The sequence below is a fragment of the Pan troglodytes genome, chromosome 2 (assembly GCF_028858775.2).
Source record: "Pan troglodytes isolate AG18354 chromosome 2, NHGRI_mPanTro3-v2.0_pri, whole genome shotgun sequence".
In the NCBI taxonomy this organism is placed as follows: Eukaryota; Metazoa; Chordata; class Mammalia; order Primates; family Hominidae; genus Pan; species Pan troglodytes.
Genome location: NC_086015.1, coordinates 173,230,601 through 173,257,853, shown reverse-complemented (window position 1 = coordinate 173,257,853; position 27,253 = coordinate 173,230,601). Strand labels below are relative to the sequence as shown.

Below are 27,253 nucleotides of genomic sequence, written 5' to 3'. Positions count from 1 at the left end.
GGAATTTGAGACCAACCTGGGCAACATAGTGAGACCCCCATCTCTACCAAACAGATTTTTGAAAATAAGTTACCAAGGCGTTTCATATATGTATTCAAATTTTACTGTTATTGTTACTGAAAATTTTACTAGAACACAACCATGCTTATTCAATATTTTCTATTTATTTTTTATTTTTTTATTTTTATTGTTTTGAGTCAGGGTCTGGCTCTGTCACCTGTGCTGGAGTGCAGTGGCGCTATCACAGCTCACTACAACCTTGGCCTCCTGGGCTCAAGCCATCCACCCTACCTTAGCCTTCTAAGTAGCTGGGACTACAGGTGTGTGCCAGCACACCTGGCTAGTTTTTGTATTTTGGGTAGAGACGGGTTTTCACCGTGTTGGCCTTGAGCTGGTCTTGCCATTTACTGGTCTTGAACTCTGGAGCTTAAGTAATCCACCCACCTTGGCCTCCCAAAGTGCTGGGATTACAGGTGTGAGCCACTGTGCCTGGCTCAATATTTTCAATGGCTGCTTTCACACTACAATGGCAGAGGTGGGTAGTTGTGACAGAAACTTATATGGCCCATGAAACTTAAAATATTTACCATCTAGTCCTTTGTAGAAAAAGTTTGCCAGTCCTGGTTCCAAGGCTTTAGGATCCATTAAAAGACATAGGATTCTTTTAAGCTGTCATCATGTCTTATAAAGGTCTGTGTTCAAAAATACTAGGCAGTCTATTGTGATAAAAGAAAATCTTTCATTAAAGAGTTATATACTTCTAAATTTTCTGAATAGTGAGAGCAATGAATTCCTTGTGTAACTTTAAAATCTCCACTTTACATTTTCATTCTTTGATTTTAATAATATTTGAAAAATCTTTTGTTAGCTGCTTGAGATCCTCTCCCTAGTATATTAAACTTTTAAAAATTAATGTCTCTTTGGAAGTTATTACTTAGAAAAATCAGATTGAATAAACATTTAGATACTACATAACTTCTTTTTCTTTCGGAACCTTCCATTTTTTTTACTGCTATGAAAATTGGTTATCCTCTGTATTTTGCAGGCAGTTTCCCACTGTCATGCTGTAATCAGGAAAAAATACAATACCTTGTTATAGATGTCCAGTATTATATTGAGAGATATATTATGATATACACAGAGCCCGTTTTTTGACCTTTAGCATAAGTAAATCCATTGAACAGTGTAGTTACTTTATGAGGTCTTACATTCATTAATGATGTATTATGGTACTTACTGATTCACAGTTGCACTTTAAAGTCACAATTAAATACTAAATGGATTGTCCCATATATCATTAAATATTTTTTCTTTCTTGAATTTCTTAGGTACAATGTTAGCTGTTCTAAAAAATTTGCACTTAGTCGTTGGAATCGTAAGCCTGATAATCAAAGTCTTGGGCATCGTGGCCGTCGTCCAAGTGGCCCTGATGGGGCAGCGAGAGAACATATCCTTAGGCAGGTCTGTATAAACCTCGCTTCAATGTAAAATACCCTTTTCAGAAATGCAAGGAAAGTGCAATGCTGTATTTTGCTTGTACTACATTTTCCAGCTTCCAATTACTTATCCATCTGCAGAAGAAGACTTGGCTTCTCATGAAGATTCTGTGCCATCTGCTATGACAACTCGTCTGCGCAGGCAGAGCGAGCGGGAAAGAGAACGTGAGCTTCGGGATGTGAGAATTCGGAAAATGCCTGAGAACAGTGACTTGCTACCAGTTGCACAAACAGAGCCATCTATATGGACAGTTGATGATGTCTGGGCCTTCATCCATTCTTTGCCTGGTATGTAATTCATCACTTTGGCCTTAATATTTTTCTTGTGCATTCACACACAGCAATGTTAGATACATCCACACCTTTTGCACAAAAGGGCTAGAGAAGTACTGTGTATATGTATAAATAAAATGACATTTGTTATTGAAATATGATCTGTTTCCTCTTGCTTATTCCCTCAGCACTACTGGGTATTTTCTCATACCCCCCAAGTCGATAAAAACTGACTAGTCCTGCTTCTGCTGTGACACCTCAGCCGGTGAAGATATTAAAGGTGCTTTCTTCTCTTCAGTCTGATTTCTCTCGAGAGGTCAGTAGAGAGATTGAATCAGACACTTCTTCCTTTCTGCTCTTCTATTTTTCTATTCTATTCCTCCTTATTTCCTAATTTAACCTTTTAAAAAATGAAGTAAGAGAGACCTTTTTTTTTACATTTTTGAAAGCTAATCAAAACCTTTTAAAATGTAAAAATTTGGTTTCTTTGAAAAAATCAAGCTAGTCCTTTTAAAAGAAGGTACATTCTTTGATTCTTTTCAATAAATAAACATCAAGAGCCTTTCTGAAATTTTATTTTTCAAATAGAGAGCTGAAATTCAATTATATTCATTCTAATATTGAGGGTAACTTTCTTATTTATGTTTTCCTGTTCTCTCATTTTGATACTCTTTCCATCACCTTAAGTCTCTATCTTTTTTCCTTAAAACAACAATAATCTTTTATATCCACCTTCTCCAAGGGGCTGGCTACTGAAGACAGCTGCACCTTTGCTCATGATGAGACCCACACTAGTTATATATGTTAAGACTATAAATATATGTATATATATATATTTTTATATCAGTAAATCTTGTCATTCACTTTGACCTTATGCATATGGAAAATGAGGAGACTAAAACAAAAAATTTATTTCCTTTTGGTTTTATTGCGAATCATATCATTTCTCTTGATACAAGCTTTCTAGAAGAATACATCCTATTTGAACTTGTCTACTAACTTTTTACAGTTTAATAAGCTAATTAATCAGCTGTTGTTGCTAATTAGTCTTTCTCTGATGGCAACTAAAGTCTTGGAAGCATACTTAGAGCTAACATGCTATACAAGAAAATATATTTAGGAATGATAGTTGTAAAGAATCCGTCACCCACTTTACCTCATATACAGAATTCTGTGAGATTTTGTTAAATTAGTTTATCAATAGCTTGTTTTAGAAATGCTAAGTTTTAAAAAAATATGGCCACTTTTAAAGAAAGATGGAATTGTTTAAAGTGGAGATACTTCATGGGAAGATTTTTAAACATGTGCATGTGCCCACGAAAACTTAGGTGTGAGTTAATTGCTGACCATGTGGATTTAGAATGTGTTTTAAACTGGGTGTATTTAGAAGACAGTGGGTCTTCATTGGTTGTGGTTTTAGTATCTAATGAAACCAATTTTAGTTTTTAGACCAGTATAGCTATCTTGAGAATTAACTTTGGAGTCTGTGTGGATACCTGGGGCTGGGCTTTGATTCTGTCATCTTCAGAAGTAGTGTCACTCTTCCAGGTAGGGCACATGATCTGTTTGTGAGCCTGATTTTTCACTGGGGGAAATTTTTCTTTTCCTTTGCAGAAGAGAGTTGGTTTATATCCTGAGGAAAGTAGTTGCCCAAATAATTAACAAATAGGGATACTGCTGATTCTTCTTTCACTTCTTTTTTTATTTAGGCTAATTTTCCCCAGCATCCTTTGCCATGTGGCTACTTTACCAGAACAAAGGCAAATTCCTTTGCCTCATTCTTGCTTCATTTGAGTTAAAAAAACATAAAACTTAATATTCCTCATAACTTAAAATGCTTGTCTTATGGAGTTCATCTAGACACTTAATTTTGTTGCCAGGTATTTAGAAAACATTATATATCATAAAAAGGACACAGCTATTATATAATTTAGAATTGCTTACTACTATTTTAGAGTCTGGTTAATATGACTCTTTTCTTTACTTATGAAATGGGAGTGTTTCCAAACTGCTTTGACAGGCCAAATAATAAGCTTATTTGTGTGATTAGTTGTATCACCTTTCTCACAGTTTTCTCTGCATAGTGCCTATAGTTTAAGGTAATCTCATACCAGAAGATGCCTTAATGTTCATTTCTTTCTGCTTCTCTGGACTTTGTAAATTTCGTTTTGAGCTTCTTTTAGCTCTCATTAAGCGCTGTTTGTTTTCCCTGAGTAGTCTACTCCCAAGCTTTTCTCATAGGATGAACAAGCTTGTAAATTTTGTAATCTCTTTTGTATTTTGTTTCTTTCCAGTTGAGATAGGCTTTCTTCCCTCTTTAACCAGGGCATTTATATTTACTCCTCCAGTTTTCTCTTCTCTTTGTATATCATCTTGTTAACCATCCTGTTCAGACTATGTTAGAGCTTGTATGCAGTAGACCAGAATCTCAGAGCTGTTAACAGAATGAAAAATTACCGCCTTCTAATTTTCTCTGCATTAAAAAGTTATCTACAGGAATAATTCTTATTTTCAATTTACTGCGGGTTATCTTCTTTAACCTTTCCTTGCTATGGTGAACTGCCTTTTGCAGAGATCAGTTTGTCCTCTATTGAAGGGTGAATCCACAGTAGATTTGATTTTTCTGTAGGCATATAAACTAGGAATCATTTTTTAAAACATGACTATTTACTGGTTTTTGTAATATCAGTATTGGGACTTGTTTATTCTGTAGTATTGAGTGGCAGGTGATACCTTTTCACCAACCTTACTGTGGTCAATTTTTGTGCAGAGTGTTTTATTTTGAGTTTAGTTGGAGAAGTGATGCCAGACACTTGAAAGATCAGTTGGGACCCATGTGCAGAGGTCCTTGCCTGTGCTGAGAGCTGCACTACACTTGCTTCTGGTGAGGTGAAGCTAGCTCAGCTGACTGGCTGTGTCAGTTGGTGTATGTTTTGTACACATCCCCGGGATCCAGGCATTTTACCAAAGTAGATGTTAATGTCAGAAACTCAGAACTTTATCTCAGTATACCTTGAGCACTTAAAATTGTTTTTAAAATATATTTTTCTGTAATGAGTTTCTGGAAGCATACTTGCTTCCAATTTTTCTAAGTCACTTTTTTTAAAATTTCTATACTGATGTAACTACACTTTTTTTGTGGTTAGCTTAAGAAAGTTGTGATCTAAAATGCATTCCTATTTGATCATGCTAATTCCCAAAACACTTTTTGTTCTTTATTATTTTGCTAATACATTTACTGTTCACCTACAAGAGGAATCTCACAATACAGAGGAACAGGAATGTGCTACATATTTTCCTCATGGAGAACTCCTTGTTTCTATTCCCAAATGTAGCTCTTATAGTTCTCATTACTTCTCATTGCTCTTGTTTTCTGAATCTAAGTAAGTCCCACCCTATCTTTCTCTCTCTTCTTTTCTTTCCTGTGTTCTTGTAAGTAAGACTGAAGAGAGAAGAACATTAGTTCTTTCATAAAAAGAAGGATGAAGTCACAACTAGATGCAAGATTAGTCAGTTTTGTCTGCCCAGTTTTGTTGAGAGCTACCTCTGGGAAAAGAAAAGGGGCTTTTCTATGGTGAGTAATCCCATTTCAACTATAGTTTCTTTTATAAGATAAATGTGCAAAAGCATAATAATTTCATAGAGGGTATTGAAATGTCAATTTTTCAAAGTCTGAGAAATTATTAAAATAGAAATTGAAAAGCTAGTTGTTATATAGGAAACAGTAAAGATACAAGTAACAGAGGACATGAGAAAAGAAATAAGCAAGAGAAAAAATGGACACAACTGTACACAGGAAAAAATGTTTGTATTACTCTTACAGATAGCTCTTCTATAGGAGATTATATTTTTGTTTATTGTGTATTCACTAATTCAGACCTTATTGACAAATATTATGTATTCAGTACCTATAATGTTTTGTGCTTTGTGCTGGGGTTGTAAGACATCATAATCTTACATAAACAAGAGGATGATATATTTGCAAGTAGAAAGGATAATTGAACTAGCAAAATTGTGGCATCCAAAAGTGTAATGTAACTATTTTCATTTTTCATTATCTTTTTGTGTTTTCCCTTAGAATGCTGATTTGAATAAAATAGAAAAACTTAAGCTGTCAGTTTTTATGTGTATTCTTAAATTCATCTTAAAATTTTACTGTCTCTCAAGAAAGCTTCCATATTTTTATATTCTCTCGTCTCAGCTACTTAATTGATTACCTTTCCTATTGGTTTCTTTACCCTTAATGGGTAAGTTTATTGAGTAATTTGGATGTGAAAATTTGGTAGACAGTAAAAACATTTGAGTTTCAGGTAGATACTAGCATTGTTACCTGCTAAAGCACCTGGTTTAGACTGAGAGCTAAAATATTGGTTATATGGCAGGAAATTCGCCAGCAAGCTCATAATTTCAATGAGAATTGCTTTCTTAACAAAAGTGGAGACAAACCCAGTGATAGTCAAGTCAAGCAGTGTAATACATTTCAGCAGCATTGCAATAGATTGGTAATACAGTCTTGAGAGATTTGATATGTCCCGAGTGAACAATAAAAATATTTTAAATGTACCTGTCAAGTGAAGGTCAGAAATTAGGATAAGGTACAAATGATAATGAAAGTGGTACTTACTTGAGAAAATATTTCTAGATTGTTATTTAAATGACAAAACATATTTTTGTTTCCTCTTTACCTATATGTGAAGGATATATTATACAGAGATAAGTGCATGAGGTATAACTAGTTAACCCAAACCTGTTATGTGGCATGCTTTAAGGTAACACCATAGTCCTTTTTGTGAAGGAAGTATTATATCTAGACTTCCCTCTTATGAATTATTTCTATAACATTATTTTAGAGCAAGAATTCCAAGCAAATTGCTTTACCTGGATTTTGAATTCTTATTTTCAGAATGCAAATACTCTATTCTTCAAGAGTGAACTCAAGACTACCATAAATAAATTTCATTTGTTTCTCAGCCTGTATTTCAGATTCTCAGACCCAGTGAGAGCATAACTGTGACTGTTAGGAGTAATGTCTAATTGTTGTATATTTAATTCTAACTTCTGTCCTCTGGTCAAATTCCAGGCTGCCAGGATATCGCAGATGAATTCAGAGCACAGGAGATTGATGGACAGGCCCTTCTCTTGCTAAAAGAAGACCATCTCATGAGTGCAATGAATATCAAGCTAGGCCCAGCCCTGAAGATCTGTGCACGCATCAACTCTCTGAAGGAATCTTAACAGGAACATGAAGCCTTGATAAAACAGCAGTTTTACTCTTCTCACACAAACTTGTAAGGTAAAGGCCTAACTTGGTCTAGAATATGACACTTATTGTGGTGGATAGCCAAGCACATTGGGATCTCCGCATCAAATACTGACATTTCTTCTACAGGTATAATAATTCATCATGCATTTTCATAATTAATAAACATTGGTAAAATTAATTTTACAGGTTACATGAAACATTGAAAGACTTGTTACAGAGGGCCATGATATTTTTCAAAGAAATGTGTTATACTAGATAATTTTTTTAAAGGTGATGTTTATCATTAATATAAAGAATCCTTTTAAAAGTAATTTAATGATTTACATTTCTCCTCTTTTGATTCAATTTTCTTATACATTTTTTCTACCCTATTAGTTTTCTAAAGGTTGTCATGAGAGGTATATTATGGAATAATTTAGTAGTCCAGTGACAGAATCGTATGAAATCAGTGTACCTTTTAAAAAACATGTCTTTTAGACATATGCTTTATCTATAAAAAAGGAATTGTGTTCTAGTATGAACAATACTGATCTGGAAGTGAGAAGAGTTAGTTTCTATTCCAAACTTGACCAAGAATTTGGTTTGACTGAGAACGTTTTCCTCTCAGTTTTTGTACATTTATTTAGAGCAGTGGTTCTCAGTGGAGGTCAGTTTTGATCACCAGGGGACATCTGGCAATGTTGAGGCATTTTGGTTGTCACAGCTTGGGGGTGGGTTCAGGGGAGGGTTGCTACTGGTGTCTAGTAGGTAGAAGCCAGAGATGTTTCTAAATATCTTATAATGCACAGGACAGCACCCCTCCACTGTAAAGAATTATTGGTTCAAAAATATCGGTACTGCCAAGGTTGAGAAACTCTGATATAGAAGGAGTGATAAATATTGTTTTCACCCAAAGGAATACTTTTAAAGGATGAAGCTTACTAAACATATATGATGGAAGTATTATTCAGATAATATTAATATTCTGCTGAATAATTTTTTCTAGTTTAATCATACTAGAGAAAGAAAAAAAATCTACAAATTGTCCTATAAAATAAGGACAAACATGCAAATAATTTAACTCTCAGAAAGTACTAATTCATTCTGATTATCTTTCATACCTCTGTGCTCCTCTGCACTGATGAAGACATAATATGATTATACCTATGAACTAGTGCACAAGCCTTTTCTGGCAAGAAAATAGTTTGTAGCAGATACGTGGTTGCTCTTTGGATTTTTTTCTATTGTTGAACATGCTGGGACTAGCTAGAATGCACATTCCTACTTCCTTTACCAAACGTTTGCATGCTTCCTGCAAAGCACTTACCAAATGATTTCTCTTGAACCATCGGATATAATTTTGTATGTACATGTTTGAGGAAAAAAATGTAAAGCAAAACCTTTTACTGAACAGTGTTCTATAGAATTATGACACTAAAACAAAATTGTTTGTGGAAGCCCTGAAAGCTTTATAGTCCTGGACATCAAAAATTTTATTTGAGATGATGAATGTTTTGTTTTCATCTTTTCTTATATTACCACGATTGAGATATTTTAGTAATTGAAGGAACATACACAGATATTTGGCAGAAGTCGAGTAAGGAGGGGAAAAAAAGAGTCCGTGAGTTTCAGTCATTTTCACTGCTCTTTTCAAAAAGATTGTGTTGAGCTAGTAGAAGACTAAAGATGTCACTGAAGACATCACAGATACTATATTTATCTTTTGGCTTTGTGTACATTAGAGAATGTTGATTATTTTTATACAAAAATACAGCGGGTAATTTTTTTAATCTTTAGATGCCTCTTGTTTGAATGTATGCTTTGTGGAATTCTTTGTGTAGTAATGTTTTAAAAAAAGATGTTTACTGATAGTTACATGTAGGATTAGAATATGTAATATAAGGCTCATGTTCCAGACCTACGATAGCTTGTAGTCTATGTTACATATTTCTTTATATCACATTTTTAATCATTGGATTAAAGTATCAAGGAAAGCTAGGTACTCTATAATCAGTTTTCATTTATTAGCAGTTAATCATCATGACAGAATTGTCATATGCTTGACTTTTCCCTCTTCTTGGAATTTCAGAACACAAATACAGGCTAAGCATTAGTAAGAGATGGCCCACAGTATGAGAGAGAGAGGTGCAACGGAAAATCTCGCCTGGAATTAAAACTTTTCATAGATTATCCACGGTTAATACAAAATTTATTATATGGGGATAGACTGCTTCAGCAATAATGATTACATCCTATAACTGTATTACCTATGGCCTTTAAGGTATCAATTTTGAACTGTGTTGTAGGCTCTCCTTTTATTCGTTCTCTTTCCTAATAGCAGCCATTCTGTACTTATTGAAAGCCCCTGTGCCTACTGCTGTCTTAAGTATTCAGGAGGGGCTTACAAGAGGGTTTTCTATTGGAGAATACCATATAATCTTAAATCTAGTCCAGATCTCTGTTGTCCCCACTCAAAACATACACAAAATATGCACTTGCTTTTTTCAAGTGAGTTTTTATTTAAAAATGGCTTGTTTGCTATCACATTGGTGCAGCTGTTTCTTCCAAGATGAGTTAATCATCTTAATTTCAAAGTTTCAGCTATATATAATGGATATATAGACAACACTGAGCATCCACCTCTCTCCTGAGCTTTAAAGCAGAGTTTCAGTATGATATAGGTGGGGAGAGTACATTGTTTTCATATCCTTTCATACTACTACTAATAGTTTTAGGATTTTGACTGGGGAGAGATAATGACAAACAGAAAGGGAACATGGAGGTTCTTCCTACTTTTGCTACCTAAGTTTGCATTTTCTGACTTCCTTGCAGTGTTGCACTCTTTGTCCCATTGGGATAAAAAGCATAAGTTTGAAATTTTGCTTTAAGCCTTGTGTTCCTAGGGAAGTTAAACAACTAAGAGAGCTGATTTGTAAAAATTATTTTTTATATGACATTAATATTCATCAAGCCTTGTGTAGGCATGTGTAAGACACAGCTATGCAGCTTTGGGTAGTCAATATAGTATGAGATAGAGTGTTGTCCCAAATCCTCCTGTCACTTTTTAAGTAGCATATTATTTCCCTGATGGTCCTGTTACTTTGCTGTTGAATGCTCTAAACAGAACTTTTTAAAAGGTGTGTTTTAAGAGCAGTCACCCAGGAGTAGACAAGGTGGAATGGGAGGAGAGAAATGGTAATGCAAAAGCTTGAGCATGGGAAGAGTCAGAGGAGGCCATCATCCTTGTTAGCTTAGCCTACTTCAACACTGAGCACATTTCTGCACTTTTGAAGTGAAATTCATGTTTTACTTAGAAGAAATAATTTTCTTTCATTAGGGATCCCAGTTGATTTTTGTTTCCTGGTGTATCAAAATACTTAGAACTATGAAACAAGTATTATTGTGATCATGCCTTTGAATAATTTTTGATGTAGCTTATCTTCATGTATCAAGTATAAAATTATAATGAGACATCTATTCACAAATACAAGTCTTAGATTGAATTGAAATGTGTTATAGTGCCCTGTCTCCCACTGACTTGTTCAGTTAAATGTCTTAAAGTACATTATGTACATCTTCCGGCTTTTGGTACCACAATGGCACAAGTATGGTAGGGAGGCAATATAGTCTTAGGCTATATGCCTATATTAAGTGTGTATAAACAATTTTTGAAAGAATACACTATTATAGATGTATGTGAGTGATGCTGACCTGACAGCCATATCCAGTGGATGAAACTGACTGGACACACTGTTAAAATGTTTTAAAGATGTATTTTCAACCAGAACAGCCTGGTTATAGTTTGTGGTTTTCACCTTGGTGGATTGCAGGAACACATGCAGCCTACTGGCATTGAGCATTAGCTAATGGCATGAAAGGGCCTCATCTCACTACCTCTCTAAGGCCTCTAGCTCCAAGAAAACTGCATGAAAACTTCTTTCTTGGAGAGATCTTTGTCTCAAAATCCTTAGAGAGGATTTCATATGGGGGCTAACTTTAGGAAGGGAGGCAGCTGGGGCAGGACTTTCTGATACCTGACAGTCATGTTCCAGAGCAACCTTTGGGCAGTGGAAACTGGCGCATCTATGCAAAATGATTGCTCAATCTCTATCTTGTGTACTACATATGTAACTAGCTGGGCCCTAAGGAAGGTTTTCTAGGGGGAAGGATAGGGAAGTAGAGGAGGAGACAAGTAGGAGGAACAAAGCATTCTAGACCCAAGAGGATAGAAGATATTTAGGATAGATATGGCTTTCATCCATAGTTCAAAATAATACATTTTGTTAGATGCCAGTTATAGCAGTAAATAGGTTATAGTTTTTATATGTCAAGATTTACCTGTAATCAGACTCATTCTTTCACTCTCTATACCCACTGTCTCCATGCTTGGGAGCATGGATATTAATAGTTCCAGTGATATAGAAGTTAGTGATTTTTGATTTCTGAAAAAGTGAGAACCTTTTATTACAGTTGGAGAATATTTGTCAAAAATTCAAAGGTTGTTGTAATTGAGTTGCCAGAATTACAGAGAGTTTCCATTTTCAGATACCACAGTTGAATCACCTCTGTAGATTGTTATAAAGAGAGGCATTTTAAGATAGTATTTTATTTGCTAGGTTGTGTCTCAGTCTAAGAATTGGGAAAAGAAGAGCTATAGGTTTCTCTTTCCTAGTCTGGATTTCAGTAAACACAAGCCTACCTCTGCTTCTTTGGTTCACAGCAGTGTGGATCATGAAATGAACTGTTTACCCACATTCATCAATATTGGTATTTTACAAATCTGCTTGGAGCATTTAATTTCATCTCAAAGATTGTGATCCACTTTAGATAAGCACAAATACAGTATTAGGAAAAGTAAATATGCAATCTTACTAAAATTTCAACTTGTTAAGCTGTATATCTTAAAAGAAATTATTTGGGGCTGGGCATGGTGGCTCACACCTGTAATCCCAGCACTTTGGGAGGCTGAGGTGGGTAGATCACCTGAGGTCAGGAGTTCGAGACCAGCCTGACCAATATGGTGAAACCCCATCTCTACTAAAAACACAAAAATTAGCTGGGTGTGGTGGCGTGCACCTGTAATCCCAGCTACTTGGGAGGCTGAGACAGGAAAATTGCTTGAACCCAGGTGGTGGAGGTTGCAGTGAGCCAAGATCACACCCCTGCACTCCAGCCTGGGTGACAGAGCGAGACTCCGTCTCAAAAAAACAAAACAAAAAATTATTTGGGAAGATAGGTCCTCTTTTGCAAAAAATTATTTGGGAAGATAGGTCCTCTTTTGTTAGAAGTTCATAAAATGTATCATTATATAGTTTTGTTCACAGTAGTTATATAAGCTTTCTTCAAATAAATTTAAAATTAGATTACCTTCTTTGGAAAAAGAATTTCCTAAATTTTTAAGAATTTTCAAAGTTTTACATATTAGTTTTTAGAACCTAATCCGTTTTAAAATTGTACTATGAGAAAGCTTTTTTTTGAAAGTTGTAAAGCATTAATACAAATAATACAAATATAATTATTACCATCACATTCCAGAGAATATGGCTTTTTCTAAACTTTCAATTTAGAAAACATACATTAAGGGAGAATCTCTGCCCTCCTTTTCAGCTCTGAAGATCAGCTTTTCTACTCAGACACATGCACACACCCCTTCCAAGTGTCATGTTTATGGGAACATTTGGGAAGTGTTTTCCAGATGTTTTATTTTTTCCCTTTTATAGTTTGTTGACATTTAATTTTACTTAAAGATGACAATTTTAATCGGAAATGTTAGAGAAGAGGTACAACATAATGAGGTTCTAGCTAGCTTTATACTTTTGAAAAATATTTTTGTTTCTACTGCTTTTTACAAGTACTAGTCCTCTCAGTGATACTGGTGGTGTTCAGTATGAATCCATAGAAAGAAAACAAAATGTGTTGTTTAAAGAAAGCAGAGTAATGAATGAATTTCAGTTTTGAAAACAATATAATTTGAAAACACTGTTATACTAACATGGCAAGGTGTTAATTAAATATAAGAGTAAGGTAGTAAGTTCTTTTAGAGCACCTGTTTAAATTTACTCCAGTAATCATCTTAAGGATTGATAGTCACCATCATTTATTGGCCTAAAAGTTATATTTCATGGAATATTATCAGTGTTAAATCCAAGCTTTGTGGAGCTTTAAGTGACGGTGGTGAAAAAGTTGGTGTTTATGAGAGAGTGGTGGGGTGTCTAGTCATTAGTGAAGTTAAACATCAACCTGTTTTAGAAAGAATTTTTTAGTCTTGCCTCAAGTAAACCAGAAGTGTCTAGTGTTTAAATCTTTATTTAGAATGCTTCTCTTAAAAGTATTTTTTGTTTTGGGTAGTATTAAATAATCAGTAAATAATCTATTTCAGTAGTAAATAATAGATGAATTAAGATGATGATGAGTGAGGATTAACACACTGGTCTGGAGACTGGGGTTTTATTTCAGTGGGTTAGCTGTGTGTGACATGTTGGGCAATTACTCAGCTGTTTTAACAGCTTCCAGATATGCAGTATGGTGCCTGTACTACTCAAAAGTTGATTTTGGTTTAATTCATCTTTAAGGTACCTCCCAGCTCTAAAACTATGATTCTAGGCTGTGTAATGGGGTTGTTCCTACTTTATTCTCTTTCCTTTTTTAAGGGTTCATTTTATACTTAATAAGCATCCATTTCTTGGGTCACCTACAGTCTTTGTTCTCCTAAGGATTAAAATAGAAAATTCATACATAACAAGCAAATGATGACATTTTCCTAAATGCTCCTTATTGGTTAACCACTGAATATATGAACACATATGAATATTGTCATTCATGTACTTATATTCATTTAGCAAACTATTTGAACACTTATATGTGCAGTGTTTGGTGAACATGACATGAGGAACTAGTAGTAAGTAAAATCTTCCCCCCAAAATTCATTGTGGCTTAAATAAATATGAACATAATCATTACTACTTAATATACTGAGAGGGAATCTTAATAAACTTGGAACTGGGAGGGAATATTTGTATACATTGGGTAAAGGGTTAGGCTAGATGACATCTAAGGGGTCTGAGTGATTCATATCATAATTTTTATAACACATTTCACATAGTAAACATCAGTTGGCCCCATACCTGATAAAGTTACAAAATTTAGGAGACTTAACATTAAGGACTTACAGGTTGAGACAGCCCGTATTTCACAACATTATTTTGACACTTGAATCTATTCCAGAGTTGTTGCTATACAAGGCATTGTGGCAGAACAAAAAAAAAAAGCTGGTGTTGATATAAGAGCTTTTTACCCAGTATTGACAGTGAGCAACTTTCTTTTTTTTTTTTTTTTTTTTTTTTTTTTGAGATGGGTTCGCTCTGTCACCCAGGCTGATGTGCAGTGGTACGATCTCAGCTCACTGCAACCTCCACCTCCCGGGTTCAAGCGATTGTCTTGCCTCAGCCTTCCAAGTAGCTGGAATTACAGGTGCCCGCCGCCACACCTGGCTAATTTTTGTATTTTTAGTAGAGACGGGGCTTCACCATGTTGGCCAGGCTGGTCTCGAACTCTTGACCTCAAGTGATCCACCTGCCTTGGCCTCCCTAAGTGCTGGGATTACAGGCATGAGCCACCACACCCGTCCGACAGTGTAGCAACTTTCTAAAACTGAAAAAATCTCAAAGGAGATCATTGGAACTGACTTGTTCATTTATTTTTTGTTTTTAAATTAAGAAAGATTACACAAAATAAATGTTACTGTACTTTAAGCTATTACAAATACCCACCTTTTAAAGATATGTAAGAATCAGTAATATTCTAGAAAGCACATATATAGTAAAAGGGCATCCTTTAAATGCAGAACGGGTAAACATGAAACAGTTCCATGCTTGAATTGGTAAGTATCTAGGGGGTAAACATTGAATGGGAGAATCATTTACTGGGTTAAGGTCCCTTCCTTGTCACTCTGGGATGCTGTGAATCACATTGTAATTCCTGTTGACACAGCTTTACGTGTTAACATCAGTTGATACTGACATTCTCCATAAAGATATAGAATGAAAATATCTATTAAAAATAGTTTATCATTGTTTCAGCTTTTTTGTTTTGTTTGTTTTGAGACAGAGTCTCAGTCACCCAGGCTTGAGTGCAGTGGTGTGATCTTGGCTCAATGCAACCTCCGCCTCCCAGGTTCAAGAGATTCTCCCACCTTGGCCTCCCAAGTAGCTGGGATTAATGGCATGCACCACTACGCCTGGCCAGTTTTTTGTATTTTTAGTAGAGACGGGGTTTCACCATGTTGGCCAGGCCGGACTCGAACTCCTGACCTCAAGTGATCCGCCCACCTCAGCCTTCCAAAGTGCCGGGATTATAGGCATGAGCCACTGCGCCTAGCCTGTTGCAGCTTTTTAAAGCAGGAAAATATCCAAATAAACTGTTGGGTTAGAATCTATATTAGAATCTTTCAAACTAATTGAAAACAGGAAGACTATCATCTAAGTAGCCAGATAATCTGGGTTTCAAAAAGTTATTCCGTGGTACTGGTTTAAAAAATACTTTTCAAGTGTTTTAATTTTTAAAGTGTAACTAATTTTTCAAATATGTTATGCTGTTAAAATATGTATTCCATAAGTACTTTTTGTATATGTATTCTTAAATTTTAAAAAGTCAACTGAATGTGCAAAGATGATATAATTTTGGATGTAGACATTTAAACTAGATTCCCAGTCCTCTCCTTCAAAAGGTTGGTCTTTGTTTTTCCTATAGGGAAAAAAGTCAAAATAAGTTCCAAAAACTATCCTCAAAGTAGTATTGTGCTTGTAGTAAATGAGGGTTGGATGGATGGATACTGACAATGGTGGCAGGCATTTCAAGCCTTTTAAATTAGTACTTTTTGTCTTCTTGCTTATTAAAATTTTGTTAATTTTAACAAAGACCAATTGTTGTGATAAACTGGTGTTTTTTGGATGCTTCAAGCACACGTTAATCAATTTTTAAATTCCCCTTTTGGTTCCTCCCATTGTTCTAAAATAGGACTTTCATATTATTAAAACTTGACTCAAAAGATGATCCAACCAGGATGAACAAAGATCACCAAGGGGAAAGAAAACTTTTTTTATCTTTACAGAAAACATGTTAAGATTATATATAGATGTATTCTTTACATTGGATATTGTATTAGAGTCCTCCTTACAAGAAATGAAATAGTTTTTAGCACTCTTAGCATTAGAGTTCCTAGATTGGTGTTGATAGCTACAGTTTTAAAATGTATAACCTGAAAATGAAGGTTAATTTTGCATTGTAAGAGCACATTTGATCTATGTAAAAAGTGTCCATTTGGTGTATTTTTTTAAAAAAGAGAAAGCACTTTCATATTAAGTAGCATGTGTATGAATTTAGATTTTCATATTTGTTGTGTCTGTATTCAGTGAAGTAAATTGAGCATTTAAATGTTTGTTGATGGCAACATTAACTATTAAATTAAAGCACCTTATACTCTGCTGCTTAACTTGCTTGTAATTGCACCTTTGTTATCTGCACATTTTCATATAGAATATTGTTGTAACATTGCTTCATGTGGGTCTGGATGGAAGATTAGTGGGCCTACAGGATCATTTATTTATATTGTTTATATTACAATAATATATTGTAGATCAGTTGGAAGTTCATTTCTTTACAAATAAAAGCCTCTTCCATTTGGCTGGTCTATTGAATAATTATTTTTTTTCTTTAAGCTTATGAGACATGGGGAATCCTCTGTGTAAACAAAACAAAAAGCTTAGTGAGGTTTGAAATGGTTTTAAAATCTCCTGATTTAAAATCTGCAAAGAGTGTAAGTAAGTCTTTACTGATTGATTAATTCAATATATTTAAACATATTTCAGTCCCATATTTGGCCAACAACTAGAAGGCAATATATTTAGAGGAAAAAGTAATGGAAAGAGGGGGCCGGGTTTAAGAGTTCTACACTGTTTAAACACACCCTGATGTTGTCTTGAACATAGGATTATTTGTCCTAAACTTTCGATATAGTTGGCTGTCTGTATGCATTTGGTTTTTATAGAATGTGATTTTTATTCCTATTATTTTCTCAAGTATATATATATTTTAACATTGTACCACCCATTATATTGGTTATTTCTCTTCCCTGCCATGTCTTCTGTTAACAGATCTGATCATAGAGAGGTGGACATATGATTGAAGTCAGGTTGAACAGTATTCCCCGGGACTGTATATTTGAAGTTAGTTAGGGATGCTTTAAGTGTAATTATGAAAGCCCTGAGCTGCTGGCAGCCAGAACACCCACTTTGTGGACACAAAATGGAAACCGACAACTCAGAGAGATTCTCCTAGTAGTTTACTAAGTTCTTTCCAATATCCAGCTTGTTCTTAGAATGGCTCAGGTTGAGTTTGTATTACCTGCTACTCAAAGAAAGAATTCCTGACTGACTGTCCAGGAGCATTTCCCAACTTGTCTTTATAGATGGTTAATTAATTAATTAGCTAATTAAAGAGACTTGTGTGCTCAAGTAAATGGGTTTCTTCTTCTTCATTATAGCACTATAAAGCCTTAAGGTGTTCATGGGCGTTGTACATTTTCAAGTGAAAAATAATTAATTAAGAAACAACATTCTTCACATTTGACTCTGAAACCATTCTTTTCTTTTTGAGAACAGTCAGTGGCACCAATGAAAGGCAATGTAATATAGTGGTAAAGAGCAAGAACTGTGGACCAGAATTCTGGGTTTGCATCCCAGCTTCCCCAATGTCTAGTTGTAGCATAGTGAGTTTCTTACTTTCAATGTTTAAATTTCCTCATCTGTAAGAAGGGGATAATAGTTCCTGTCAGAGTTGCTATAAGGATTAAATCAGTTGCTGCATGTAAAACACTTAAGACGGTACCTGGCACACAGGACACATTTCTTAAATCTTTTTACCATTATTAGTGTTCCATAGCGCTTGTTTTAGGACATTTTTTCAAATAATGGAAAGTAATCCATTTGTGGATCATCAACTCAATTTAGTGGATAAAAACCAGCATTTAAAAAATGACACTAAAAAACATATTTGCATGATATGTAAGGGTAAGTATTGTTATACTTGTATGTACATGTTATACATGTTATGTAAGGGTAAGTATGTTACTTGTATGTACACATAAACATGTACATACAAGTCTATGGGTCATGATGTTAAAAAATATATCTTACTATAAATATCAAAAAAAATCAAAAGCCACCAATTTAGGAAAAGCTAGGTTTAGATTTATGCAATATAGTATTTTTAAATGGTGATAAAAAATATCTATGTAGCTTAATTCCTAAAGTAATGTAAGATGATCCTGCCACTCATATTGTTTTACTCCAGTGAAGCAACTCTGCCCATCCACCGGGGGAGATTTGGCAATGTCTGGAGACATTTTTTATTGTGTCTACTGGGCATGGAGGTGCCACCAATCAGTCAGTGGGCAGAGAGCAGGGATGCTGCTAAACTGCCCCAGAACAAAAAATTAACCAACCCCAAATGTCAAGAGTGCCGAGGATGAGAAATTCTACTTTTACGTGTGATACATTGCTAACGTGATTATGATATGTGACATGCAAGTATGTGACGACATACAAGTTATAATATGAAAACGAATCTGCTGAATCATCGAAAGGGACCTAGTCACTACTCCCAGTTCCATAAGGTGAGCAACCAAAACCCTCTTCTTCCAGGAATATTTGCATTAAGAACAGAGATATACTTTTTAAAATTAATTAGCTACATTTAAAATGAGGTAATCTTCCTCTTACATTGAACTTTATACCAAATCATTTTAAGAACAATTTTTACTTTCTTGCTTTCATTTGAACATTTAATAAAAATGTTTAGGTTGATATCTTAAAGTTGTCAGTGAAATCTCAGATTTACATAACAGTTTGCATCCAGTAGTTTTTTTGAGTAACACAAACATCAGTATAGCCAAATGTTAACTCATATCACTTTTTGTGTTAATAACAAAGTAATATTTGTAATATAGTGTCCCTGAATAACTATAAAAACTTCTTGGAATTATTTTGTTTTTAAAATAAAACACTATTTAATAAATGGTATCATAGCCCTTCAAAAGACACATTCTGAAATGCTATCAGTCAGGGGGCAAAAGTTTTAGTTCAGTTTATTTTTCAATATGTCCTGAGTTCTTTCTGTTCATAAAATTATGATCTTATGACAGCTGTAACTTTTAATTAATAATATTAAATCATTATTGATATAGGCTTTTCAATTTGCTCAAGATTAGGAATTGTAAGTGGAATGAAGCAGCACTTCCAGTTGACAAATGGATCTAAAGGTAATCCAATGTCTTTTAAATTAAGCTTGTGACAATTAAACCAATACACTGTAGCAATGAGAAAACTATTGACAAAGTATAACCAGGGAATATTCATCTCAATATATGCTGGAATCTGAACTTTAAGTAAAACAATGATTACCTGAAGTAGTACAAATGGTAACCAGGTACTGAGAAAACAGACAATGAGCTTGGATAAGAATATTTTTTTAGATCTCACAGTATAACTGGAGTGGGATGAAAAAGGAAAATATAAGATAGTTTCATTCATATAGGAAGTTATCCTGATAGCCTGTACCAAAGTAGTAACTTCTTCCCAACAGGTTATGAAAGCTACAAATAAAATCATCACCATGAAAAATGACAGCCAGTAACTCTGAATGCTGACATAGAAAGGACAGTGACGAGAATAAGCATTCTGTGCCTTCAGGCTTTGGTAGATGGCTGGGTCTCCCAAAACATAAGCAAGGACTGAAATCCAAATTAAAATTACTGTAAAGAAATAAAATAATTTTTGACACTTAAATGAAAGCTTTGTTGTTTTAGAGAAATTCAGGCAATAATCTATACAAGCTGTCAGGAAAACTGGATAATGCAAAAAGCCATAAGTAAAGGAAATAATTTGAGTAAATAGGCAGATGTGGTATTTAGTGAACCTAATGCTTAAAAGTACAAAATCCCTGAAATACAATATGATGGAAATGTTTACCAAAAGTAAAAGATCAACGAATGCTAGTGAAATGCAAAAATATTCCATAAAATTTTGACAGGTGTTTTTTCTTCTCATTCCTAGTGTAAGGATATTTAATAATATTTTCCCAAGTATGATCAAGAATAGCAGACAGTTAACATCTAGGGGCTGGTTTGTTTGACGTAACTGGTACTGAAAAGAGCAGTTCTCTGAAGAGAGAGCAGTCATATTTTTAGTTAAATTTCAAGAAGACCTGCTGAAATACACATGATAAAACACTGCTTCCTTTATTTTCTGTCCCTGCAAAAAAAGTGAAAAGAAAACCTTAATGTTATCTATTTTGAAACTTTACAAAGCAAGCACCACTATTCTTAAAAGCCTAATTCAATCATTTCCCCAAATAAATATATGAATAAGAATTATATGTCACATAATACTTACAGAATACAGAACATAATTAATGTGTATACTCTGGTCATGTTTTTGAGACCCAGATGGTCCAGAACTCAGAGATTTTTAAACCAAAATGTTATATATAAATTACTAACTTCTATATATAAGTACAGGTTTTAATAACTTTTAGATAGAGAAATGGTTTTATCTACCAGGGCCAAAACTCATGCCTAAAATAGAAGCTTGATAGCAATATGCAAAACAACCACATAGAGCTTTTAACCCCACCTCACTCTGACTCCAGACAGCATGACCCCAGTCCCTTTTGTCAGTGAAGTTTAGAAGCGATGCTTATGGGGCCCCTTAACACAGTTTTCAAAGCTTTTTAGTTGCAGGATCCTTCAGATTAAATCTTTTCCTGAAGCTCTGAAAATAGGTGGTTTCAGCTAAAAATAATGAGAACATAGGTAAAGGAAAGAAAGAAAAGTGTTTATCTTCTGGATATGATCTTTCAGGTATGGCATGTGGAGAGACGAGAATACAGGGAAGGAACAGGGACTCAGTATGGATACATGAGAACATTAGGAAGCGGTAGGTAAAGGCAAAGGAATAGGAGTTGAGGCTTCAGTGATACATACATTTTGGAAGCAGGAAAAAGATGATGAAAGAAGTCAGAAGAAGAATCAGGAAAGGACTGGAAGGAAAGGTAGGAGATTCAAGAAACACATCCTTAAAAAAAATCAGAGTTGACCCAAACTTACTTATTTCTACAATACTACTCAATCGCAGTATTTATAAATAGCAAAAAACAAAAACAAAAAAAACCCCCCAAAAATGACAAGAACAACAAACCCAGTCAATCACAAATGTGAACAACTGGAGATTGGTTCAAAACAACACAGGTTGGCTGGGTGTGGTGGCTCTTGCCTGAAATCCCAGCATTTTGAGAGGCCAAGGCAGGAGGATGGCTTGAGCCCAGGAGTTGGAGACCAGCCTGAGCAACATAGGGAGCTGCCTCTACCAAAAAAAAAAAAAAAAATTACCTGGGCATGGTGATGCACACCTGTGGTTCCAGCCACTCAAGAGGCTGAGGTGAGAGGATCGCTTGAGCCTGGGAGGTCAAGGCTGCAGTGAGCCATGATTGTGCCACTGCACTCCAGCCTGGGTGACAGAGCAAGACCCTGTCTCAAAAAAAGAAAAAAACAAGAAAGAAACGAAACACAGGTTGAGTATCCCTTATCAGAAATGCTTGGAACCAGAAGCGTTTTGGATCTTGAATGCATCCCTAATCCAAAAACCCACACTTTCATTTGAGCATCAGGTCAGTGCTCAGAAAGTTTTGGATTTTAGAGCATTTCAGATTTCAGATTTTGGATTAGGGATGCTCACCCTGGATATGGTCATCTTTATGATATGCAGCCATTAAAAATGTTTCTCAGGATAGGAGGAAGACTTAGTTTTCATACTTTTCACTCTACCTTCATTTGTTAAATTTTAAGCCTTGTGAATTTGGTACATGTTAAAAAAATAATGTCATGATAAATTTTCACAGTATGTTAAGTGAAATGCAGGTTACAAAATTATGCAGCAACATGTCATGTAAGAAATACATGCATAGAAAAAGGCTAAAAAGGTACATATCAAGTTACCAATACAGTAGTAGTATACTTTCTTTTTCCCAAACTTTAAGGAAAAAAATGGAGTTTTGAGTCTGAAAACTGAAAAAATTAAATTTGCCTAAAAATAGATCACTGATGATTAAATAATTTTGTCTGAAGATAAAGAAATCAGTGTGACAATAGTAAAAACATGGAATCAACCCAAATACCTGTCAGTGACAGATTGGATGAAGAAAATGTGGTACATATATACCATGGAATACTATGCAGCGTAAAACAAGAGATCATGTCTTTCACAGGAACATGGATGGAGTTGGAGGCCATCATCCTTAGCAAACTAACGCAGGAACAGAAAACCAAATACCGCATGTTTTCACTTATAAGTGGGAGCTAAATGATGAGAACTGATGGACACAAAGAAGGGGACAACGGACACTGGGGTCTACTTGAGGGTGGAGAGTGGGAGGAGGGAGAGGAGCAGAAAAAATAACTATTAGGTACTAGACTTAGTACCTGGGTGACAAAATAATCTGTGCAGAAAACCACCATGATATGAGTTTATAACAAACCTGCACATGTACCCCTGAACCTAAAATAAAAATAAATCACTGTGAGAGAGGGCTATCAGTTTTGATGACAGATTGAACCATTACTCTCATGGCCATAAATCTGTCATAAGATAACTTATTAAGGTATACAAATAATCTACTTATACAAACGTATATATGTGTAAAGGCAATAATACAAAATCTATTTTCATAACTATAAAAGACCCAATCAAACAAGTACTTCCCACACTCAAGTTTTTTTCCCCTGTATTTAAACATAGTACAGTTTAATTTGATCTTATCCAAAAAAGTTGCATTCCAGATTTGATATACAAGGGCACAGAAACGTAGCTGCCAACTTGACAAATGCCATTGGTCTTACAAGTGGTGTTGCTTGGATAAAGAAGCCAAGATGAGTAAGACCATATGAAGTCCCCCTTGTGCCAAAAATGAAAACAAAAAAGGCTTAGTTTTAAACAACCAATGTTGGTTTAAAATGAGGGTGAAGAAATTTTGTGGATTCATAAAGACCCATTTTTCAAAAATGTAACTTTAGGATAAAAGAATAGAATCATCTGTCTCACATGATTTTAACTTTTATAACTCCTATTCTAAATTAAGTAAGGAAAGCCAAGTCAGGCTGGGGGCTGTGGCTCATGCCTCTAATCCTAGCACATTGGGAGGCCAAGGTGGGTAGATCACTTGAGCTCAGAAGTTCAAGACCAGCCTGGGCAACATGGTGAAACCTAGTCTCTACAAAAAATACAAAAATTACTCGGGTGTGGTGGTGGGGGCCTATAGTTCCAGCTACTTGGGAGGCAGAGGTGGGAGGATCACCTAAGCCCAGGAGGTCAAGGCTGTGGTGAGCCAAGTCATGCCACTGCATTCCAGCCTGGGTGCCAGATTGACACTCTGTCGCAAAAAGAAAAGCCAGGTAGGCAACATCCAAGGGATGTTTTCCAAGTTCCCGTTTCATCATTGACTCTTGACAGGTGGAGGCACCTGGAAGATGACAAAAGTAGGGAGGAGGAGGACCTGGAGGAGGACGCTTGTGTCTCCTAGGGGATGAGGAAGGTCCACAGAGGAGAAAGAGAACCAGCTACAGCCACCAAGGCAGGAACCAAGAACCTCTTCAGAAGATGACTGGAATAAAGAAGACAAGTCCGACATGGAACATGTAAGAGAATCATAAAGCTAGAAAAAAAATAAGAGCGGGGAAGACAGGCAGCTTGAGGCAATAAAAAGCGAAAGGAAGAAACCGGAAAACAAGATTTTGGCCAATTTACAATAGTTCCTGAATACCACGATCATGGAAACCAATCAGAGCTTTCTTAGATGAGACCAATTTTATGTACTCTACCCCAATTACCCTGTAAACCACTGTAAGTGTTCAAAATTCCAATATTCTGTTTTTTAAAACAACTCCCTGGACAAGACAGAAATCCTTTGATAAGCTACCTGAATTTTCTCTAGAAAAATGTTCACAAAATATAGGGACTCAAGAGATTTACAAGATCTGGTCCTTTTCCTGCATGATTCTTTAAACTACTTGTGAATGAACTCATATGCAACCTGAAAAGTTAACATGAAAGTCCTTTTCAAGGTATCTTGCTTTACGATCTGGCCCAGTTTGAAGGTATTAGCAGGGCCTCGGGGAAACAAACCATGATTTCGTTTCACTGACCCAGTCTCTGTTTTTCCCTTTGTAACCCAATTAATTCTTAACAACTTGCATACTTACTCTCCAGTGGGTCTTCCTTGACTGATGATCTTCCTATTTAATTTCACTTTTACTGCCTTCAATTATGTTATTTTTGGTTCCTTGCATTTCATTTTGATATACCAATATGCTATGTGAGTAAGCTCTGTGTGAAAGATAGAAAACAAAATGAAACATCATTAAGAGCTATCTTAATAGCAAGAGTCCAGTTAAACTGGTTCCAGATCACTGCTTAGAAAAATTGTAGCTTTTTGTGGGACTGAAGCCAGGAACTAACTGCTTACATTCTTAGTTTCTTTCTTGCAAAAGGAAGAAAGGGGATACTTGGATTGAAAGCACACCAAAGATGGAGAGATTGATGCATACACCACATTTACTTAAAGGAATCTTGCTTTATAGTTTTCAGCCACAGGATAAAGCAGCTGTCCTCAAAAGTGTTTGGTTTCAGGATCCTTTGACCCTTGATGCATGTTAACATCAATAACATTTAAAAAATGTTATTTAAATAATATGGTAAAAATTACTATATTTTACCAAACAATAATTTAGTGAGCAGAGTGGCATTGTTTCACATTTCACAACTTGCTTTAGTGTCTGGCTTAATAGCAGACAGCTGAATTTTCATCTATGCCGGGTCTGTCCCACAGACCCTAGTCGAGCAACGGATGAAAGGAGTACTCAGACACAGATAAGCAGTGTAACAGCAGCTAGGGGGCCGCCCAGCACTAGTGGCCGAAGAAGAGCGCAGCCTTGAACAGCTGGAGCTGCTTGCTTTTATTCAGTACAGACATAATGCCGAAAGCCCGGAGCAAACACAGTCTGTGGGTAATTAACATTACTGTCCCCCCTTTCAGGGAGCAGTCATGCATGCGGATGATCAAAGGTCAGTTTCTGGACAACACAAGTGAACAAGCCTATTTAAGATAAATTCCCCTACACGTCCTTGTACCTACTCCTTGCCCTCTTCAAGGTCAGAAAACAGCTGCCTTCAGCTTATTCTCCCCCGGAAGCTATGCAGAGCCTTCTGGCCTTCCAGAAGGCCTGCTCCTTTCCCTACAGTTTCTCCCACCACTCTGACTGATCTACATCTCCCCCTTTTTTTTTGCATCAGGTTTTGTTGATTGAAGAGTACAGATGTGTGCAGTGCCAGGTTTGACAGGCGCAGTAGTTACAGCTCGTGTTCTGGCTTTGCGTAAAGCGGTCTGCTGCACATAATTCATCAAATTCTGCCCTCTAGAGGAGGTATTGACTGGCCTCTAAAGTTTAGTTAGCACTGACCAGTCCCATGGGGTCATATGGAAGTTGTCTGCCATGGCCTCAATTAATCCTTTCATAAACGGGCTAGCGGCTCCATTTTCTCTAATGCTTTTTCTTATCTCTTTGTAAGTGTTGAAAGTAATGGGTTCATGTACCCGATTGCCTTGTTGATCTTGCATTACCAGGCAGACCAAGAGCTCCCCTTCTAATGCCGCTTGCTTAAGACAGGGTCCCATAACTGTAGTGTATCCCTTGTCCTTTTTCCAATTTATTGGGGGAGGGGGCTCAGGGAAAACCTCTGTCTCCTCTGTGGCACCTTTACCCGGTAACGGTGGGGCTGGGGGAGGAGGCGGAGGCAGTAAGGTAGATAATGGTTCTTCCTCCCTTCCCTTTTTAGGCTCTTCTGTGTTAGAGTGGGGCCAAAGCAGCCCTAACTAAGGCCCATAATGTTAAAGATGTTACTGGGACCCCATTGCCCTTGTGCATGATGTCGTTTAAGATTTCTTCCCACTTGCTCCCAGAGCTCTAGGTCTAACGTGCCTTCTTCTGGGAACTATGGGTTATGGAAAACAAGAGTTTGCATTAGGTCCCTTAATTGGGCCTCTGAAACTGAGGCTCCACCAGCTTTAAGCAGTTGTTTCAATACTTTTATATGCTGTTTCTGTTGAGTAAGTGTTGTCCCAATGTGAAACCCTAGCTTGAAAATTCCCTCGAACTTGGAAATCCCAAGAGGGCTCCAATTCCAATTACTTGCTTACTGCGCAGTCTCTTCACCTTTGTTTTCGAGGGTTCCGTCGCGATCCATTGCAGTGTTCCTCACACAGGGCACCAGCTGCTGGGTCTGTCCCACAGACCCTGGCCAAGCAACTGAAGAAAGGAGTACTCAGACACAGATATGCAGTGTAACAGCAGCTAGTGGGCTGCCCGGCACTAATGGCTGAAGAAGAGAGCAGCCTCGAACAGCTGGAGCTGCTTGCTTTTATTCAGTACAGACATAATGCCGAAAGCCTGGAGCAAACACAGTCTGCGGGTAATTAACATTATTGTTCTTCCTTTCAGGGAGCAGTCATGCGCGCTGATGATCAAAAGTCGGTTTCTGGACAACACAAGTGAACAAGCCTATTTAAGATAAATTCTCCTACACGTCCTTGTACCTACTCCTTGCCCTCTGCCTCAAGGTCAGAGAACAGCTGCGTTCAGCTTATTCTCCCCTGAAGCCTTCCGACCTTTCAGAAGGCCTGCTCCTTTCCCAACAGTTTCTCCCACCACTCTGACCGATTACCTACACATCTACATTTCATCAGCTGAAATATCACACATCATGTAGCTTCTGGAAAGTCCTCTGTACATTCACGAGAGTTGGAAAGTAAAAAAAAAGGTAAAAACTTCAAGTGTTTTTATAATCAGTTGTATTGCAGAATCTCATGCAATCTTAGAAAAGTTTAAAAAAACCATGTGCGTTAGACAACAGGATGGGAGATGAACACTGTGAACATGAACATTCTGGTTTACTGTTGTGTAGAAGATGGAATTCATACTGCAGCTGTATTTGGTGAGCCCGATAAGTGGAGCAAGCCTGTGGGAGAAATAGCCTTATCAGGGGTTTTACATACTGTTTTTCTAATTCTTAACAACAGTCATAAAAGGTATATATAATTTTTCCCCATGAGGAAAACAGGCTTGTGGTTAATAAGCACA

The 27,253-nt window shown here is 36.2% G+C and overlaps 2 protein-coding genes across 48 annotated transcripts in view; one reads left to right on the top strand and one right to left on the bottom strand.

The window, feature by feature from the left end:
• The window catches only part of PHC3 (polyhomeotic homolog 3), an 84,301-nt gene extending 76,958 nt beyond the window's left edge, over nt 1-7,343 (top strand). For 28 of the 43 annotated variants that reach the window (XR_010155382.1, XR_010155378.1, XR_010155376.1 and 25 more), the window contains 3 exons: nt 1,329-1,461; nt 1,553-1,784; nt 6,850-7,343. Coding sequence is in view for 25 of the 43 variants with exons in the window: in XM_063806386.1 (XP_063662456.1) it covers nt 1,329-1,461; nt 1,553-1,784; nt 6,850-7,004 (520 nt within the window). In the remaining 18 variants the exon portion in view is untranslated. Of the gene's footprint in view, nt 1-1,328; nt 1,462-1,552; nt 1,785-1,957; nt 2,086-5,210; nt 5,344-6,849 lie in introns of those variants that run through there. The other 15 variants (XR_010155381.1, XR_010155380.1, XR_010155374.1 and 12 more) reach the window with 7 other exon arrangements.
• GPR160 (G protein-coupled receptor 160) overlaps nt 1-27,253 on the bottom strand; it is an 80,867-nt gene that overhangs the window by 17,170 nt on the left and 36,444 nt on the right. Inside the window, exons 3-5 of one of the 5 annotated variants that reach the window (XR_010155065.1) lie at nt 26,330-27,131; nt 24,320-24,443; nt 18,822-20,318 (exon numbers count right to left, since the gene is read on the bottom strand). Coding sequence is in view for 2 of the 5 variants with exons in the window: in XM_054680293.2 (XP_054536268.1) it covers nt 19,233-20,246 (1,014 nt within the window). In the remaining 3 variants the exon portion in view is untranslated. Of the gene's footprint in view, nt 1-587; nt 717-18,821; nt 20,319-21,454; nt 21,572-24,319; nt 24,444-26,329; nt 27,132-27,253 lie in introns of those variants that run through there. The other 4 variants (XR_010155064.1, XR_010155063.1, XM_054680293.2 and 1 more) reach the window with 4 other exon arrangements.